Genomic DNA, 21,864 nt, shown 5'->3' with positions numbered 1-21,864 from the left:
GCGACGATGGCGACGAAATACACATTAAAAAAGGCTCGAAAGACTTCTTTACGCTCATTAAGAAGCCAATTTGAAACAATAATTGAAGGCTAAGCAACTCCAAGGTAATTTGCACCTACCATTCTGTGTTTTGAAGCCGACCAATCTTCATCTCCATGTCTTTGTCATCGGACACCTCCGCATCAGACATGCTAATTTCATGGCCGGTGGTTCAGATATATACGGCGTGATTTTCGCTTCTGCAAGTTCTTTATTTCATCTCCAGATGTTTCTTCCTCACAGTGCATCCCTAAAGTCTGGACACTTGCGTACGTTATACAACTATTAAAAACAAATGTTTTAATGTAATATATATTATACACTGTAAATAAATATTTTTAATGTATGAATGTTCACATATTTGTTATTTCTATTATTATATATCATATTAATAGAATGTCAGATTCTTTAATTATTTGATTCACATTTTTTTTAATAATGCATTTAAATATTCGTGTTTATTAATAATGTATTCATCAAATTGACCCTTTTTTCAATACTGTTTGTGTATATTATATTATTATATGTCCAGACCTCAGGGACACCCTGTTGATTGTAAGATGCTGTTGCTACGTGACATTATAGTGTGTCCTCCAAGAAACAACAATAGACGTTTTTGTTCCTTAGGGGCATTTTTTTTTTTTTTTTTTTAGCATCAGTCGACTTGAAGTGCTTCCCCTTTTTGACAGTTGTACGGACAACCCTGCTGCCTCATGTGTACAGTGCACACACACACACACACGTACTCTGATCAGGCAATATTGTCATGGTATCTTGTCGCCTTCTTTCTTGAACAGAAAGAGTCCATCTACTGACGCATGAATGCTTTTTCATGGTTACCGTTACGTAAAACCGCAAAACATTCAGTAAAGCCAGGAAGTAGAATTAGCTTCTTCACACCCTTCAGATCCCACAGAACACTGTTTTTATTTGTCTGTGGATTTCACTCACAACTCCTGGGAAGGAGGATATTGCCGTAACCGTGTTCTTTTCACACGGCGACACGGCTTCCTCATGTCAAATAATTACCGTAAATGTTCTAACTTATTTTTGAAGCGTTTATTTGGCTAACATGCAAAGAGGATGGGGTGTTAATTGGAAGCAGGAGATAATTGTTATTTCTGAAATGTAAAAATTCATCATACTGTACATAGCAAGTCATTTTGTTTATTTCAATAAGAATTTGGAGCGTGTGAGAAAGTGGAAAAGGAAAACGTAACGCTTTCACTACATGGGCATTCACGATCAAGCGTATTGCACAACACAGCAGCAACACTTAATAGCGCTAATGAGAAAACTACTCAACCATTATTAATAGCGCTAATGAGTTGATTGTAAACAACAGTACGGCGAGTGTAACACACATGACTTTAACACCAACAGCTGACTAGAAACGTGTTAAAGCGCATGCGGAGGTAGATGAAGCTGGATGCTGACCACTCATGACACTTCAAGTGCAGCTACTGCCATCTAGTGGATTTACGAACTACATCAGTAGGTTTCCTATAGTCACAGTTGTTCGTGTTTTTTTGACACGGCGCTTGTTGGAGACCCCAGTGGTTGTTTGCGTTTATACACAACGCATCCGGCCACTGTAGGAGACTGGTTAATTGAATGGGGACGTTAATTAGAGCATTTATGGTAATGGATGAAGTCAATCAGTTCCATCATCCCCAAGTTTACAACTTTTCCTTGTCGGAAATAGTCCAACTTGCCAGTTTTGTGCAAACATTGAAGACGTCTTTAGTCAGCATCATTGGCCTTACTTACAAGAAGTAATAGAATAATTGTTGTCATTATAACCTTTTCATTCAAGTCAAACATTAGATTTAGCCCATCTTTCTTGTTCATGTTAAGCAGTGTCTGTGTGTGTGTGTGTGTGTGTGTGTGTGTGTGTGGTTCAGGAGCGAGTGTTGAAAAGTGGTTGTTCCTCCATGAATTCAGCGTCCATCAGGCTGTGTTAATATGCACCACAACATCATTTTCTTAATGTTTTTTTCCCCTAAATTTTGTTCTCCCGAAAAGATTGTGCATGATTAGTGTGATGAGTCATTTTCGTCTATCTTTAAAATATTTTAAACAGTGTTTTTATTTTGTGTCCGGTGGTCGTGCGTCATCGGAATTGTTTGGCTTTTGTACCCAAACCTTTTTGGAACAGAATTTAGTCATGAACAAGCTATCACATGAGCTCAAGAGTGCGCTAAAACTTTACAATAATGTTGCCTAAAAGGCGACATATTGGTTTATTATTCCTGTTGCGCTACGGCCAAAAGACAACATGCTGCATCTAACACGTTCATGTTATTGCACGTTTGCTGTTTGAGGGGAAACTAGCAACAGTTACAGTATGCTGCAGTCGACACATAAAACGTGACAATCAGTGAAGTGACAGACTTATTATTGCCCTTCCAGAATTGTTATTGCCCTTATTGCAAAATGCGATTTACATTTTTATCCAACAAGGAAAGATTATTTAGGATTTAGATGAAAAAAAAGCACTAATGGGTTAGTAGTTAGCATGGCTATGAATATAAAGATGCTTTTTCATTGTTAGCGACAGTTCACAAGTAAACGCAATAATAATATGCACTCTGCTAATATACATTCATGGAAAAAAATATTAGACCACCCTCGTTTCTTCAGTTTATTGATCCATTTTAATGATAATGTTCTTGATAATAACCAAAATCACTTTGAGTTCTTACATGAATAGCTAAAGGGCCGCACGGTGGCCTAGTGGTTAGCATGTTGGCCACGCAAAAAATGTAACTCTTATGAGCTAGTTTTGTTGTCATTGTTATATTTGTCCAAACAAAGGTACGTTTAGTTGTATCAGGCATTAAAATGAACAAGAAACTGAAGAAACAAGGGTGGTCTAATCATTTTTTCCATGACGGTGGATATTTAGTTATTATGGTTTAGCATCATTAGCATCAAACTTGCCAGTTTGAGCTCATTGTCGATCAGCAGGCAAATAGCGGTTAGCAATTTAGCTGAAAGTTTGGTAGCCCCTTTGCTACTGCACTTCCCTCATTGGATGTACAGTACAGTGCCCTCCACAAGTTTTCGAAGAGTGAAGTCAATTCCTTTATTTTTGCTGTAGATTGAAACCATTTGGTTTTGACATCAGAAAATGAATATGAAACCAGATCATTTCAGCTTTTATTTCCAGGTATTTAGATCTGGATCAAATGCACAACTCAGAAGATAGCAACTTTTGTTTGAAAGCGCTCAATATTTCATGAGAGCAAAAGTACTGCAACACGTGACTGACTGGTGTGTTTTGTGTGCTATCACATTGCTTGTTCAATAAATACATAGCACTGTTGCCAAACATGTTTACAGTACAGTTGGCCTCAAACATTTTCTGGACTGATGACTTTTTGAGCCTCACCTCTGTACATTGTGGCACATTGCAGCCTGGCCTTACTATTCTTGTTGATGAGTGGTGTGGAGCCATTGTGCTTTTGTTCATGAAGTCTTCTGTGGGTTCAAACAAAAGGTGCTACCTTCTCAGTTGTGCATCCGATCCAGATGCAAATTCCTGGATATAAACGCTGAAATGATACCCTCAGGTCTCATGTTTGTGTTTTGATGTCAAACCCAAGTGTTTTCACTCTACTGTTCTGTATTAGCTCTATGCTAGGTTGTCACGCTAACTTTGTTAAAATGCACAGGTGCTAACATACACATACAGTAAATGTGCACTATGGGAGAGGGACCCGCTAATTAGCATAGCAGCTAATTAGTAACAACGCTCAAGGAAATAATTCAATCATAATGACAGCCTTTCTGATTGATTGGTTGCCTTCAATACTTGTATTGTCTGTACAGTCAAACCTTCTTTTTTGTTAGTAATCTGTTCTAAAAAAAAAAACATCAGACGAAAACCGAAGCAATTTTTCCCATAAGAAATACAGTGAACCTTGGTTAGCGTATTTTTCAGTTTACGTTGAAAAGTTACGTCAAATTTAGCCTTGACGTAACATTTCCCTGCAATATGGCGCTCGTCTTGCCGTGTTATTGATACACTGCGTGTGTTCGTAATTCATTTTTATCGCAAAACATCCCTGTTGGCGTGGAGATTGGAACCGGAAGTCATTGTCCCCCAGCTCCATCACCCATCTATGATGTCATCAGCGGTTGACTGTAATTCTTTGCTAACTAACACAGTTACACCACAGTTCTCTACTTTTCTTCTTGCCCCGGCTGCAAAGTTGCAAGTACCAACACAATGATAAAGAAAGTGATAAACAACATTATTGCATTGAAGAGATCACTCCTCGTGGAACTTGTCCGTCTTCGCTGCCTCATAGCCATCTTTGTCAACAGTCAGGTCTTCAATCAAGGTAAAAGTGATATAAATCCCTTTCATTTGTCATTTATATGCATTTCAAAGTGTTTTGTGCCTGTAAAACTAATTGTAAAGCGCTAAAAACGCGTTTTGTGTAAACTTTTGGGCTGCCTGTAACAGATTAATTGGATTGGCCTTATTTCTTAAGGGAAAATGTACTTCTGGAACACCAACCGAGGTTCCACTGTAATAAAAATCCAATTAATCTGTTCCAGACACCCAAAAGAATAAGAAAGAAAAACATTTTATAGAAAATAATTAGAGTTTAACATGCAGAAAACAATGTGAAAAATATAAATGACTTATGAAATTGATAAATGAACATTTAACATCACTTGTACCTTTTACTGAAAACTCTTTTGGCAAAGACAGCGAGGAGCAGAGAGGGACGAGAGGATCCACACCGACAACAACTTCTCAGCATGTTTGATCATTTTAACACCTTTTGCAACATCAGCTTCCTTGATGTTGTCTTTCTTCGTTAGGATGGAACTTGTTTTTTTTTATGAGAATGAGTTCTTTCTTGAATTCTGTAGTGTTTTTCACCAACTTTATCAACGTGCTGGCACTTCCAACCCTCTTTGGCCCCATGGTGGGTTATTTAACAGTCACACTCAATAAAAGCTGCACGGGGGCTGAGTCACCAACATGCAGAACGCTTTCTTTGTGTGCTCGATTGAAACGGACTAGTTTGCTCCACGCGGTGTTTGGCTGTACGAAAACCGAGGTGGTGTACAAAAACTGTGGTGACATTTCAGTGAGAATTTTCATCGAGGGTGTCGTACAAAAAAAGAGGTTTGACTGTATTTGTTTGTGCGTTAGCTTGCTGTATAAAGCCATAGACGACAAAACTATATGAGGCATTCGATTTGTGTTATTCTCAGCTGTGAATAACATCTTTCATTTTCTTTATTTCCTGACAGGATGTCTTGAGCACAGACTAAATGTCAAAGGATGGAAATTGAAATTGTGGCTATTATGCGCACACATTTGTGTAAAAGTGGCCATTTAATTATTGTGTGTGCATCGTTTTACTCACAAAAATGCAGTCATGGAAACAAGCAGCAACTTTGTACATAATGGCCACTGACGAGATAGGGAAAAACACGCCATACCCTTATCAGATGCCTGGTGCTCTCTGAAGTTAAGTAAAGAGCATATTTTAAGTTAGTAATTAGTGATTATCTGATGAGGCCTATTTGAAACATGATTATGCATGTCTATGAGCAAGAACATGACTCCAAACGTTGCAAAAATCAGGATATAATTTCCAATAACGTCACTTTTACATTCGCATGTCAAAAAAGATTTCATTTCCCTTTCGGTCACAGCAGAGGGCAACATACAGAAAGTGGACTGGGAGAAACTGAGGTGCTAACTTCCTTAGCATAGGTTCGCTATGGAGCTACTTCGGACCACCACTAATTTGTGACTTATTATATACCACAATGACTCACTGTTGCCCCTAAAGGAGCATGGTGGTAGTACAAGTGGAGGAAGCCTACGCTAGCTCTTTCAGGCGCTCGCCACGAATTCGCCACGAATAAAAAGTGACTTCATTGTGTGTGTTTTTCCCCGGATGATAAATGGACATAATTGAGTGGAGGATATAAAAGGGGAAAAAAATATTTTAGACATAAAATCAACCCCAAGACATTTTCTGCCTGACAGATGATGCTGTGTTAATTGTATTCATTTATTCTTATTATTTAACGTGCCTTACTTAAGGCGCGCTGTGGGCGAGTGTTACCATGGTGACAACAGCCCCCCAACACACGTTATTGCTCGTTAGCGTCATTCAGACACATCACATACACCTTTTTTTAAATTTGTTCTCAATTCTCTCACGATGTAAATATTCAAACTCTTTATTTTTGCTTCTTATGTATGTGATATGAAGAGAAAGAAGAGACCATGGACTGCCTACGCTTCAATATCTTATTTCGAAACAAGTACAGAAGAAGTATAATCCGGTGAAAACAAGGAGAATGTAATTGATTATAATGATGATGTCATTGAGGATGAGGATTAAAAGTTATGATTCTAAAGAAATGATTCGTGACACTGTTGTCTTTATTCTTCCTTCAAAAAAGTGTGTTTGTGTAGCGGAATGGGGACCACCTCAAAAGTATTTAGCTGTGGAAGTACAGCAGTTTTTGCTATCGCCACTTCATCGCCGTTTAGCTTCGAGCACATAACATGTAACACGTCGCATGTAACTTGTACTCGCAGGTAATTGGCTCCAACAGAATGCAATTCCAGCAAATGTTCTAGTTAATACAATGGCGCGTGTACAGTTATTTGTGTATACCGGTGATTATGTTGTATGTTTGTTCCTGAGGACCACTAGGTGGAGCCCACATACCACCAGTGGTGCTTGTACCACAGTTTGAAAATCTGTCCTAGAGCGCGTTATAATTTTAGACAGCTCGTTTTGCTTTACATAAAAATATATAATAAGAAGAAGTACAAAATAAATAATATTACAATGATTTACAACATTTACATGCAATGGAGACTCCAAGTGTGTCAATTTGTTCAATGAACTTAATTATGTTTTAATTTATGCATTCATATATTTTTAATATGTTTATATTTATTTTGCTTTAGGTATTTTGTCTGGATGTTTCTTTTTTATGAAAGGCATTTTGGGTATTGCAATGTACTATATGCTAATAATCCATGCAGTAATAAATATATTTATGTATACGTGAAGTATAGTGTCGGGCAGGGGTCAGCAACCTTTACAATCAAGAGAGACATTTTGTCTCGTCTTCCAGGAAGAAAAAATATGTCTTGAGCCACAAAACATTACCCACCTTATAAACCTGTCAAAGTTGTGATCTTTTTTTAATTAAATGTTACGACAAAATTCAATGAAATAGTTTAAACACTTAACTCTGAAAGCCTTTTTGAGTGGCTCCCGTATTTGTGTAAAATTAAAACAAAATGTAGACAACTTTAACATAAAAAAGCCAATTGGAGTTCACATATCTGCATATTGTTTGGTCATTACTGTTTATACCTGTGCTGAGTTGTCATCAATATAACCATTCTATCAGTCCTGTCCTTTACTGTCTTTGCAGACGTTCTTTCATTTTTTTAATAATTTCAATTTTATTGAATTAATTTTTTTAATTCGGAGAGTAGATGCTCTGATATTTTTCTGAACGATTCTTTCATGTATTCTCCACCTCCTTCCGATCCCATGAGCAGCCCCGTGTTGCCAACTTAGGGAAGGACTGGAAGGACCTGGCGTAGTTGGGAGACTGCTAGTATTTGGAGACATAAAAGTGAAAGCACCTATTGTTGTGCAGTTGCTGCCGAGAGGTCCGCCCCGCCTCACAGCAGTCACAAGTGGTCAGTGCACAGTCAGCTCCCGTGGCACACTGCTGACCTTTCCCAAAGTCACCACCACAGCAATTAGCATGTCACGAGCTCCGAGCACATGGCTAGAGCATGCTTGTCATTCTAAAACATATTGCTATGCTCTCGTTAATTACATAGTTTTATTTTACTGGCCAGTAACTTATTTCAGACTCAACTCAAAACTCCCTCATCTTTTTCTCTCCAGTGAGACTCACTGGATACACTAGCCTACCTCCCCTTCCCTTGTTCATCCAATCAGCAGTGAGACCGCAGTCGAGATGCATTCACGGACTTGCGGTGAGTCTGATATTTCACAATCTTTTCAAAAATGCACCTTTTCCTACTTTGGTGTTAAAAAAAAAAAATCAATGTGCTCCACATTGATTGATTGATTCAGCCTGGCTGAAGAGCCGTATAAAGCTCCGGAGCCGCAGGTTGCCGACCCCTGGTATTTGAGTGACCATATTTTGATTACCGAAAACCAGGACACTCGGCCCGCCAATGAGATACTCAAAATTTACTTAAAGATGCCATTTAATTTCAATATACTGTACTTAAAGGAAGACTGCAATTTTTTTGGAATTTTGCCCATCATCCTCAATCCTTATGTGAGACATGAACACATACTTTCTCTTTTCTGTGCGTTCTAAAGGTATAAAAACAGATAGACTCAGCTAAGAAATCCAACGTGAATCTGAATACATTGTCCAGTGAAAAGCGTTTGGTCACCCTAGTGTAATACACTCCTGATCAAAATCTTTGCATTTTGCACATTTGGATCTTAATGAGGTTTTAAGTAGAGCTACAATATGCAAAAGCAAGAAGGGGGAGTGAGACAAAAAGCACTTTGAAAAAGTAATTTATTGAAAACAACAATTAAACTGAAAGAGGCTGTTTATCAGCTGATCAAAAGTTGAAAACCATCGCTCAAAAAATAACAAAAAACTCTCCAAACCAGAACAAAAAATGTTCTCAGTAGGACTCAGTAATGAGTAGCTCCACCGTTCTTGTTCATCACTTCAAAAATTGGTTTGGGCATGCTTGATGGGAGTGTTTCCAGGAGGCTAGTGGGAACATTGCTCCAAGTGGTGAAGATGGCTTCACCAAGGGCATCAACTGTCTGGAACTGATGGCCATTTTTATAAACTTCCCTTACCATCCATCCCCAAATGTTCTCTATGGGATTTAAATGAGAGGAACATGCAGGATGGTCCAAAAGAGTGATGTTATTCTCCCTGAAGAAGTCCTTGGTCAAGCCAGCATTGTGAACTGCAGCGTTGTCCTGTTGAAAAACCCAGCTGTTACCACACAGACGAGGGCCCTCAGTCATGAGGGATGCCCGCTGCAACATCTGCACGTAAGCAACCACCGTTTGACGACCCTGCACCACCTGAACCTCCAGTGTTCCACTGAATGAAAAAGCACCCCAGACCATGATGGACCCCCCTCCACTGTGCCGGGTAGAAAACATCTCAGGTGGGATCTCCTTGTCATGCCAGTAACGTTGGAAGCCATCTGGACCGTCAAGGTTACATTTTTTCTCATCAGAGAATAAAACTTTTTTCCACCTTTCAATGTCCCATGTTTGATGCTCCCTGGCAAAGTCTAAAAGGGCAGTTTTGTGGCCTTGAAGGAGACGAGGTCTTTGAATTCGTTTTTTGTTTATCAAACCCTTTTCCCGCAGATGCCGTCTGCTGGTTATTGCGCCAGTAAGGGCCTTAATTTGGGTGGAAGACCGCCCTGTGTCTTGATGGACAGCCAATCGGATCCTCCGGCTCAGCACAGGTGTGATTTTTTTGGGTCTACCACTTGACTTTTTTGTTCCATAATGCTCAGGATCTTGCAAAAAATGTAGAATGACTGTCTTACTGCACACAACCTCAGCAGCAATGGCACCCTGGGAGAGGCCTTGGTTATGCGGCTCCACAATCCGACCACGTTCAAAAAGAGAAAGCTTCTTAGCTTTAGCCATCAGGAGGGCATGACAGTGTGAATGCCTGACAGAAAATGACAATTTTGAGCAGATTTTGGTTTTTATAGCCTGAGGTTTTAAACTTTTGATCAGCTGATAAACAGCCTATTTCAGTTTAATTGTTGTTTTCAATAAATTACTTTTTCAAAGTGCTTTTTGTCTCACTCCCCCTTCTTGTTTTTGCATATTGTAGCTCTACTTAAAACCTCATTAAGATCCAAATGTGCAAAATGCTAATTCTAGCATTTTTTCAACTGGTCTTAAGATTTTGATCAGGGGTGTATATAAAAGGCTTGGTGATAAAGTTTGTATCGTGCAAGTATTGTGTAACTTTAGCATCATCAAAGGATCGCTATCTGGCAATGGTTGATAAATAACAATCATATTTTTAAAAATCATATAAACAAAGCACACAGTGTTGTGGACTGAAATAAAAGTAACCACTTGAAGCTTATTAGCAGGTAGGAGCTAGCTGTGCTAATTCAAGCTAAGCAAGCACATAGTGATGATGAAGATTGCGCCTGCTGAAGAAGGCGTCTTAAATACTGACTTGTCCACGGCCCCGGGGGAGGAAATCATGTTGACAGCAGCAATCTGCCGTGAGGTAGAAGGGAGGCGAGGTGACGGATAATTTGATTAAAGTCTTAACGGCCTTGAGCAGTAGCAGTGAAGAGAAGGACCATGCAACACCTTCACACGTCAGCACTTTTCTTTGCAAGTAAGTGGACTTTGCCTTCACCTACCACCTTAGTGGCATCACGTCATGTTTGGGCTGCTTAGTACTACCAGGACCAGGAACGACTACCTGGATTAAAATGCACCACCTGAAATTCAATGTACCGACGCAAAGTAGGAATTCTGCACCACCAAGTGCAGAAAGCATTACCTGCATAAAGAAGTACCTCCAGCAACAAGAAGTAACTACAGGATTAGGAAACCTACCTGAAACGTGGAGTGCTACCAGTCAGTCGGTTAGAAATACCACCTGAATTAGGAAGGAGCTCCACGAAAAGAAAATATTTACCAGTAGGCCTACATGCTGCAATACATAAACTACCTGGAACCGAACTGAATTTGAAAGTAGCACCAGTAGAAGGAAGCACTGACTTCATTAGAAATCATATCCAGTATTGAGAAATGCCATTATTAGATGTTACCTTCTGGGTTAGGAAGTACCTCCAAGAACAGGAAGCACCTACCAGACGAGGAAAAGAACCTGGAACAGGGAGTACTACAAGGAAAGTACCTCCAGGAGCAGTAAATAGCATGTGAATTGGGAAATACAACCTGGAACCAAAAGTACCTAGTGCAGAAAGTACCACCTGAATCAGGAAGGAACCTCCAGGAACAGGAAATATCTCCTGGACTAAGAAAGCTACCTGGAGCAGGGAGAGACACCAGGAGCAGAAAGGAATTTGGAAGTACCACCAAGAGTAGGGAGCAATACTTGGAATAGAAATGACCTCCATGGACAGTGTGTACAACCTTGATTAGGAAACAAAATCTAGAGCACAAACTACCACGTGGATTAGGAAGTACCCCCAGTGCCAGGGTGGTCAGCCTTGTTTGGTCCCTGGATTAGATGTATTCTACCCTCTGTCGAAAAATTTGGAATGAATGTTAAAAGTACGCATAAACAGGTTTTTCCTGTTCCAAAATGTGATAGAGTTTCCACTATCTATCCAATAAGGCCATCACGTAGCGAGGGAGCTAATCCGTCGTTCTTAAATGAAGCTAAAGCCTCTTCCCACATGGATTAAATGTTTGTGCGTGGTCACCTGACGACTCGCTCCCCTCACACTGACACAATTAGACGACGTTAGCGTGGAGGGAGGCAGGCAATTTTATGCCAACTTTACCATCTCCCGCTTGTTAGCCTTACATTTCCATCCAACTAACTTGACACTACAGTACATAGATTTTTCTTTCATTGTGGTTGATGTTAAAGTTCACCTTTCTGCCAAGAGAAGTAGCTGAAACCAAAAGCTGCGTATGTTTCTAACATTCCAGTTAACAAGAGTCTAAAAGCGTCTTCCGCTTCTCCATCTGACGTCCACCGACAGCAGGGATTCTTACCTGTACCCAACCATGACAAACGCTGGATTAACTTCCCGACGCTAGCCCAGGTTGTATCTTCGTCATCTGACTCTCGGCCCTTGACCGCAACTGATGGAGAAACCGGAGCGTCGTTGCCAGAAGGTAGCCAGACCAGAAGCAGCATTGAGCCCACCTGATGGAGGATAACTGCTAATGTCCACTGGGAAGACGGCTTGAGAACAGTCAACACATACGTTAACGTTAGCGTTAGCCTCCCTCCGTCCCTACTGACTCTTGGAAGAGTTTCCAAGGAAGTTGGACAATTCATTGAAAGAGTTTACGATCATGCCAATGGAGCTCAAGAATGAAGGAAGTACAAACCAAATATTCTGCCTCCTGATTGGCTAGCTGTTGCTAAAGACAACAAACAAAACAAAGGTCATCTTGAATGCGGTGACTAAAACCTGAACCAGAGAGGCCAAGGTGTTCTTGAATCGGGATTTCTGGCATGTTCTGCATTTCAGGGATCTGTGACATTTGTCCTCTGTTCTGTCTGCACTCCTCCGGGTCCTGGTCCCCCTTGCACAGGTAGGACGCTTAGATTGTGCAACTTAGCATAAACTTTGACTGTGATTTAACCATATTACATCATACAAAACTATTTTGAGACATATTTTCCTCCATATTGTGGTCCAATTCCCAGTTGTAGGACAAGAGGGCAGCATTGTGCATATTGACATCAGAGGACAAGGAAGAATTGGACAGAAGGTGGGACAAAGGGAGGAACAAGCTGTCTTGTTTTTTAACTCTTAACATCTCACGGCAGGGACAGACAGCAGTCTTGACTGTTAATAACATTTGTGTTGCCCCCTATTGGTTGTAGTCAAAGCGCTTTGGAAGACATGCTAGCATATGTGTAATACAGATACAGTAGACGCCCCTACAATGTAAATAATCCGTTCCGAGGACGTTTATGTTATAGGGTTTTTACGTTATACAAAGCGTAAAATACATGTAAATAGCCTAATCCGTTCCAAGATCTTCCCAAACTCACACCTTTGGCACTTCAAAATATTCAAAGTCCACCAAATATGGTGGGAAAATATAAGAAAACGTTAGCATAAACATAGTAGAGTAACATTCCAATATAAAATAAGGTAATAAATAAGATTACTGTAAATGAATAAAACTGAAAAACAAAAACAGTCAACTAGTTTAAGGGCGACTACGAAGAGGACGGGAGTTTGAAGGGAGAAGCCTGTCTCTCACACAAACTCACGTACGCACTGTATAAGTCAGCCAATGAGATGAGAGCGTAGGCGGTGCCCCGATTATCAGCCAATGAGATGAGAGCGTAGGCGGTGCCCCGATAATCAGCCAATGAGATGAGAGCGTAGGCGGTGCCCCGATAATCAGCCAGTGAGAGTGTACTCTGTTAGTCATGGAAAATGTTTCCCTCTCTCTGTCGCGTGAGCTATTCAAATCAAATTTCTGAACTTGAACACCGACTTGACGCTTTACGTTATGTGGAATTTCTTATGTAATACGATGCAAAAACTTTACATAAATTCTTTACGTTCAGTGGAATTTACGTAAAAGGAGGTTTACGTTATGCGAGGTACTACTGTATCTGTATTAGCGCTTAGCTTGATGGCGGCCATGTTGTTCAACCAGCCTTGCTCACACGTGCTTGTCAGTCCCCTGAAAGTGTGTACCACATTTTGTGGTGATTGGGAAAAACACTCTTTTATAAAGGGCATTGAGCTGTGTGACAAATTTCAAGTCAGTCCAACTTTGAGGTTTAACAACAGCGCTGCCGTGTGCTGCATTGTCAGCAAAACAGCGGCGCAGGCGACACGGCAGGGGTGCACGTTTTGACCCTTTTGTGTGCAGCGGTTGAGGAGTAGAAGAGTTAGCTTACAGAATGCGTGCGGTAGAGAGTAAAAGAAGGCCGACGTAGACGTGCTAGCCGAGGATGCTGTCAGCAACGTAACCATGCGTCTTTAGAGGAGGAGGATGGGGAGGGAGGGGATCAAGGAAGCGAGCGAGGAAAGGAGGACACGTCCAAGTGGAAGGGAGATGAGAGGAAGAGAGGAGGAGTCGGGGGTGTGGCTGACAGAGAAACAAAGCGAGACAGGAGAGAGAAAGGAGAGAAGGGCAAAGGGAGGAAGAGGCGACAGAGGGCGGGTGAGTGAAGACAAATTGTGTGTGCGTGTGTGTGTGTCTGTGTGTGTGCATGGAAGGTGTCCTCGTTGTCTTCTTAGAGGTAAGACGCTCATTGACAGCTGTGTGTGTGTGTGTGTGTGTGTGTGTGTGTGTGTGTGTGTGTGTGTGTGTGTGTCACTGTGCATGACATGTATATGTCAGCATGTATGGGCGGTTAGGAGCAAAAGTATTTGGACAGTTTTTATTGCTGTTGTTTTCACACAGCAGCACAGCGTTAGATAAATAATATAGAATGCACTATCAATAATATAAATGTATTATAAATAATACAGAGTGTATTATAAACAATACAGTATGTATTAGAAATAATATAGTACGTATTAGAATTAATATAGTACGTATTAGAATTAATATAGTATGTATTAGAAATAATATAGTACATATTAGAAATAATATAGTACGTATTAGAAATAATATAGTATGTATTAAAAATAATATAGTATGCATTAGAAATAATATAGGATTTATTAGAAATAATATAAGATGTATTGGAAATAATATAGTACATATTAGAAATAATATAGGATGTATTAGAAATAATATAGGATGTATTAGAAATAACATAGGATTTATTAGAAATAATATAATACGTATTAGAAATAATATAGTACGTATTAGAAATAATATAGTACATATTAGAAATAATATAGGATGTATTAGAAATAATATAGGATGTATTAGAAATAACATAGGATTTATTAGAAATAATATAGTATATAATAGAAATAATATAGTACATTTTAGAAATAATATAATACGTATTAGAAATAATATAGTACGTATTAGAAATAATATAGTACGTATTAGAAATAATATAGTACATATTAGAAATAATATAGAATGTATTAGAAATAATATAGTATGTATTAGAAATAACATGGGATGTATTAGAAATAATATAGTATATATTAGAAATAATATAGTACATTTTAGAAATAATATAATACGTATTAGAAATAATATAGTACGTATTAGAAATAATATAGTACGTATTAGAAATAATATAGTACATATTAGAAATGATATAGTACGTATTAGAGATAACATAGTACGTATTAGAAATAATATAGGATGCATTAGGATGTATTAGAAATAATATAGTATATATTAGATAATATAGTATGTATTAGAAATAATATAGGATGTATGAGGATGTATTCGAAATAATGTAAGATGCATTATAAATAATCCAGAATGTATTAGAAATAATATATAAATCACCTAAGACATAAATCATGCATAACTCACAAAATCACGAGACTTCCACAAATCATGAGAGACTTTGGGTAAATCACGCTAGACTTCTTCAAATCATATAAGAATTCCACTGCTGCTGAATCACACGAGACTTCCACAAAACATGAGAGACTTCCTCAAATCACGTGTGGCTTCCACTAAGTCACACACGATTTCCACAGCTGGAATAGAATGGCTTTTAATTACACGTGACTTCCACTATCGTGACGCCTGACAACATTTAGCGCAGTTTAGATTTGTGCCGTCGTGAAGGCAAAAAGAGACGTGCGGTCCAAAATAAGTTGCTTCCGTCAGGGCGCGGTGAAGCGATGCGTAAAGACAAGTGCAACGGCGCTCAATTATTCATGCAGCAAGCAGCTCACATGCTAGCGAGCTAGCGACTCAGGCTAGCACAGCGCACGGGAGGGAACGGATGGGAAAAAACAGCAACGACATCCAGGATTTGATCAGAGTAATTTTTAATATTTCACTATTTACTTAACATTTTAGTCTTTTTCTCATTGTCGTCTGTTCAGCTGGTTAGAGCCCTCAGACGATGTGACCTGGCTATCTTGTCATTTTTGCATAATTTTGCGTTTTTTAGCATTAGTATTATTGTTTTTGATTTATATCCTTTCACGGATAGTGTGCAATGCTCCTAATGCTCATAAATGCTGCTAATAATTTCGTAGTTAATTTTTTAGAAATACTGCCAACTGTTTGCTGCATTGCTAGCAGTTGCTTACTAATACATTCATAATGCAAACAAGGATGCTGCTTCGACACACTAAGTTAGCAGTAGATAGTTAACGTCGCTGACTAGCTAATGCTACTGGATTTGACTCATTTGCTGCTGGTGCTTGGTGACATTCTGTTGTTGCTAACTGAGCGAGTTTACACGCTAACCTCTTCAACTGCAACCAGTTAACTTCGGATTTGCTGCTAACTGTGGCTAGCGCCTGCTCTTTATGCTATGGCTGCTAGCAGATGTCACTTAACTTAGCTGACTTATGTTTAATGTGTTAGACCTGCTGCTATTGCTAACTGATGCCAATGTTGCTTCTGCTGGATGCTAATTTTGTTACAGCTGCTATCAAATGTCAGTTGCTGCTTCTTCTTTGATGCTGCTACTACAAACAGAGGGTCGGTGATAACTACAGTATACTACTGTTGCTACCAGTGGTTGACAGTGATACTTTTGCTACAGCTGCTAACATGTGCTGATCGGTCAAAAGTGGTTTACATTAGACTGATATCCAACTGTTACTGCTAACGGAGGCTGTGTGCTAACTATGCTAATGTTGCTAACAGTGGAGAACTGTGATAAATTTGCTACCGCTGCTACCATGTTGATTTTTTTTTGCTGCTTCTAAATGATTTATTTGAGACAGATATTGGTACGGTTACTGCTAACAGAGTCTGTGTGCCAACTATGCTACTGTTGCAAACTGGGGAACTGTAATCATTTTGCTACAGCTGCTAAAATGTTGATTGTGCAAGTTTTGCTGCTGCTGCTAAATGATTTATTTTGGACTAATATCTGTACTGTTACTGCCAACCCAGTGACCCTAGTGAGGACAAGCGTAATAGAAAATGGATGGATGGATGGAAGGGTTTCTGCTAACGGAGTCTGTGTGCTAACTATGCTGCTGCTACTAACACTGGGTAACTGATCATTTTTCTACAGCTGCTAACAAATGTGTATTGCTACTTCTTACAAACCCATCCATCCATTTTCTATGCCGCCTATCCTAATTAGGGTCGCGGGGTATGCTGGAGCCTATGCTATAAACATGTCAATTCTGCCAATTTTGCTGCTAAATGATTTACTTTAAAATGATATTGGTTCTGCGTGCTACTGTATGCTACCGTAATTTCCGGAGTACAGGCCGTTACTTTTTTCTTAAACTTTGAACCCTGCGGCTTATACAGCGGTGCGGCTAATTTATGGCTTAATTCTAATCTCGCGACATCTCCTTTACTTCAGAACTACCACTAATCGTTTAAATCAGGGGTGCCCATTACGTCCATCGCGATCTATCGGTTGATTGTATGTATGCAAAGGTCGTTTGGGTCAATCGCGTGAACGTCACTTTGTAGATCAGTCAGCTGACATTAAGCTCCCCTCCTGATTCGCTATTGGCAAAGATGAAGTGGTGACCAGATGTCACAAGCTACACACGGAAATGCGACGTTCATCTTTATTATTCCGATTAAGGATAAACTAACTCAGCTCTAAGATGCCTATATCTATAACAAAAGTTATCCCTTCAATTGTAGCAGCTAGTTACGTAGAAAAAAAGTGAATTGTTTGATGGCTTTGCTTCGCGTCCTGAACTCCACTATGGAAAAGTGTTTTTTCTGCACTTCTGTTTCTTAAAGTATTGTTTCATGATGAATTGGAAAATGTGCACACTGCTGAAACCTTTTTAATATGTTGCCTTGACTTCGGCTGCATTGTCTTTTGCATAATCATTTTCATTTCTTGTACATCGGTAATGTTTGATAGCAAATGCTAATACATGAAGTGTGTGTCTAATGAATACTACAGTAGTACCTCGCATAACGTAAACCTCCTTTTACGTAAATTCCACTGAACGTAAAGAATTGATGTAAATTTTTCGCATCGTATTACGTAAGAAATTCCATATAACATAAAGCGTCAAGTCCGTGCAAGCGACAGAGAGGCTAACAGAGTACACTTGGTGACACCTTCTGGCTTCACACTCTCATTAGCTGATTATCGGGGCACCGCCTACGCTCTCATCTTATTGGCTGATTATCGGGGCACCGCCTACGCTCTTATCTCATTGGCTCACTTATCCAGCACGTCCATATTTGTATGTGAGCTCCCTTCCTCATCTTAGTCGCCCTTAAACTATTTTGCACGCATTGAAATCTCTTTTTAATTTCATTACTTTTCTTTGTGTTAAAATTACCGTCGTCGTGGGCCCTAAACCAAGTGTAAGGGATAAGAAAAAAAGGGAAAAGTTGAAACGAAACAGGAAGTTATGCAAAAATTCTGACTCTTAATGCTCTCATTGGCTGATTATCGGGGCACCGCCTACGCTCTCATCTCATTGGCTGACTAATCCAGCTCATCGGTGTGTTTATAAGTGACTTGCTGCTCCCTTCCTCATCGTAGTTGCCCTTAAACTAGTTTGCATGCATTGAAATCTCTTTTTAATTTGTTTACTTTTCTTTGTGTTAAAATTACCGTCGTCGTGGGCCCTAAACCAAGTGTAAGGGATAAGAAAAAAAGGGAAAAGTTGTCGATCGAAACAAAGCAGGAAATGATCCAGAAGCATTACGGTGGTATGAAATGAAGTGATGTTGCTAGATTATACAGTAGTTCCCCATTGACCATACAAACAATAATCAAACTTATTTATTACCTTATTTTATATTGGAATGTTAATCTACTATGTTTATGCTGTTTTCTTATATTTTCCCACCATATTTGGTGGACTTTAAATATTTTGAAGGGCCAAAGGTGTGAGTTTGGGAAGATCTTGGAACGGATTAGGCTATTTACATGTATTTTATGCTTCGTATAACATAAAATCCCTATAACATAAAGGTTCTTGGAACGGATTATTTATGCTGTAGGGGCGTCTACTGTTTGTAGATATTTTGATACTCAAGTTATTTACACAAATATTGAGGAATTATTGAATAGAATTAAGATATAATTATATATAATTATGATTTCTTTCTTGTAGATGTAACTTTCACTGCCGTTTTAAGTGCACTAACATGTTAGACGTGTTTCCTGCAGCATACCCGATATCCGTGGAACAATGTCGACACCCAACTTTGGATTTAGCCTTTTGGCCTTTGTCCATCCGTAATTTTAACAGGGAAGCCAAAGTGTTCCCAAACAGGAGACCGTAGTGGGATGGGAGGGTCTTCCAGCTCAGGTTTCTGGCTTGCATTTGCCATGATGCCATTTGTCACGCCTGCAAGCTACTAGCCTTCCTCCCCCTCAGTCAGCAGTAGGGATGTTCCGATGTCGCTTAGTTTAGCTAGTACAGCTGTGTGTGTATGTGTGTGTGTGTGTGTGTGTGTGTGTGAGACTCAGGCTGGATGAGTATATTTTCACTGTGTTGTGTTTTACTGCTTTAATGTAAGGACCATTTTACATTTCCCAACCGACGACGTGCAGGTTCTGAGTGAAAAAAGACGAGAGGCATGTTTATCTTGCACCCGGCGCTTATCAACCGTCAACTGCCATTCTCAACACACACAACATATTCCGGCTTTCAAAATAAGAGCACTCTTTGTCACATTGCCATTGTTGTAATTGTGTAAACAAAATAAGGGTGTCATTAAAATATCTTTCTTTAATAATGCGATTGGAATGACATCTGTGAGTCCAGCTTCCCTAATTACAAGCACGGGCATCCCATTAGAAAAGTTAGCTAAGCTACAAACATTTCTCAATTACTGGACAAAAAGGGCCAATGATGTACTGCATCATTAAATGTAAGGATTTTTGCATTTTATTCACTAACCCAAATAGCACACACTCTATGCTGGTAAAATAAGTGGAAAAGGTAAAAAACTGAATTCTAACAAATTAAAACGGACAAAACGGAATTTGGGGAAAAATAAAAACGGATTTCATAAGACCCTAAGAGAGTTCGTTAAAAAAAGTGTTTTCTAAATCACACCACAAATTGATCTATAACCATGTCAAATGATTAGTCCTACCCGAAAAAATATTTTTACACACCCATTTTGTCCAATTTGATCTTTTATTGGATCTTTTATTGGATTAGGGACCTGACTCATAGAGATTTGTTACAAAAGCCAAACAATATTGTTGGTCATGCAGTGCAATCCCACAAATTCATGTTTGTAACAAAAGCTTATTATTATTTAAAAAACAAAACAAAACAAAAAGATCGGATCGGCAACACTAATAAAAAAAAATCGAATGAAATCAGAAGCCAAAAAATCTGGATCGGTACATCCCTAGTCAGTAGTGTTCGACACTCAGAGGAGTCTGTTCGGAAACTCGCCCAGGATTTTAGTTCCGCGTGAAGCGCTTATATCACTCTAGTAATAAATTGAATGAGAAAAAACAGCATACAAATATAACCCAAATGGTACGCAAGTGGACCGAACCGAATATGCAGAAGCAAAACGGTTCAGTACATCCATGTGAACCGTTACACTCCTACTAATCATCAGTAGTTTCAAAGTTTACCGGTTAGATTTGATATATTTGTTTTATAGTAAGAGATAGATCATGTCGACTTGGGACTTGCATGCTGATAAAGTGCATTCACCCGCGATATACTGCACATGTAGTACGTACACTCAACAAAAATGTAAACGCAACACTTTTGTTTTTCCTCCCATTTTTTATGAGATGAACTCAAAGATGTAAAACCTTTTCCACATGCACAACATCACCATTTCTCTCAAATATTGTTGACAAATCTGTCTAAATCTGTGATAGTGAGTACTTCTCCTTTGCTGAGATAATCCACCCCATCTCACAGGTGTGCCATATCCAGATGCTGGTTAGACACCATGTTTAGTGCACAGGTGTGCCTTAGACTGCACACAATAAAAGGCCACTCTGACATGTGCAGTTTTATCACACAGCACAATGCCACAGATGTCGCAAGATTTGGCATGCAGATGAGCTTCCCTGAGACGGTTTCTGACAGTTTGTGCAGAAATTCTGTGGTTATGCAAACCGATTGTTTCAGCAGCTGTCCGAGTGGCTGGTCTCAGACCATCTTGGAGGTGAACCTGCTGGATGTGGAGGTCCTGGGCTGGTGTGGTTACACGTGGTCTGCGGCTGTGAGGCTGGTTGGATGTACTGCCATATACTCTGTATGTTTTTTTGGCACTACAGGGTGGGATCAATAAAGTTCTTATCTTAGCCATCTGAGAAGATCAAATACATTGTTTTTGGTGCCTAACTGTTTCCCAAGTATATTACTGCGTGTGTGAATGTATAAACGAGAGGCATTAACTTAAATTTCTTTGTAGAAAGGCGCTTTATGAAGTACATTTCCTTGTATTCATTTACAGCGCAGCAGCTAAGTTACATGTTTAGAGCTCACATCTCATCTGACAGACATCTGTCTTATCTGTTGTTATCTACCTATTACATTACTGTGTGATGTGTTTTTAGCTCTTTCTTTCAAAAACACCGTGAGTAAGACTGGTGTGTGGAATGGTAAGCCACCACCCCGTGATTTCTTAGGAGCTGATAAGTTCATTGTGAACTTTCTTGGGCCTGTGGCGTCAGCTTCATGAGCAAACCACAGCTATTTGGTTTGTTGGCTCAGTGCAGCGGACGAGCGATGCAGATTGAGGAGAGAGGGGCTGGTCAATGTGCTACAATAGTCATCCCTCAATGAGTGGCGTCGTCGCGGCTCAAAGATTTTTTTGGAGGTGCACATCTGTGGAGTTATATTTGTGCCTAAACTTTGAGGTAGCAAAGGCAGACTTTGAACCCCATTAACAAGCAATAGTTACTGTTGTGTGTACAAGCACATTACTGCAGTGCTCTGCCACTCCCTCCCTCTCTCGCTTGCCCTTTTTACTAGCGTGGGGGGCGTGAGTTGGTGTACGACGCGAGCTAGTGTACCTCTGGCCGGGTTTTAGG

At 39.6% G+C, this 21,864-nt stretch overlaps 1 protein-coding gene across 11 annotated transcripts in view; it reads left to right on the top strand.

Moving 5' to 3' along the window:
• The window catches only part of LOC129183379 (IQ motif and SEC7 domain-containing protein 1-like), a 142,360-nt gene that overhangs the window by 45,426 nt on the left and 75,070 nt on the right, over positions 1–21,864 (top strand). Inside the window, exon 1 of one of the 11 annotated variants that reach the window (XM_054780545.1) lies at positions 10,473–12,359. The exons of the other annotated variants lie outside the window; for them this stretch is intronic. Within the exon in view, the coding sequence (XP_054636520.1) occupies positions 12,280–12,359 (80 nt within the window). The 5' untranslated portion in view covers positions 10,473–12,279. Of the gene's footprint in view, positions 1–10,472; positions 12,360–21,864 lie in introns of those variants that run through there. 11 annotated transcript variants of the gene reach the window in all.

This window comes from Dunckerocampus dactyliophorus, chromosome 1 (assembly GCF_027744805.1).
Source record: "Dunckerocampus dactyliophorus isolate RoL2022-P2 chromosome 1, RoL_Ddac_1.1, whole genome shotgun sequence".
NCBI classification, from domain to species: Eukaryota; Metazoa; Chordata; class Actinopteri; order Syngnathiformes; family Syngnathidae; genus Dunckerocampus; species Dunckerocampus dactyliophorus.
The sequence above is the reverse complement of the archived record's forward strand: the minus strand, read 5'-3'. Positions and strand labels throughout refer to the sequence as shown.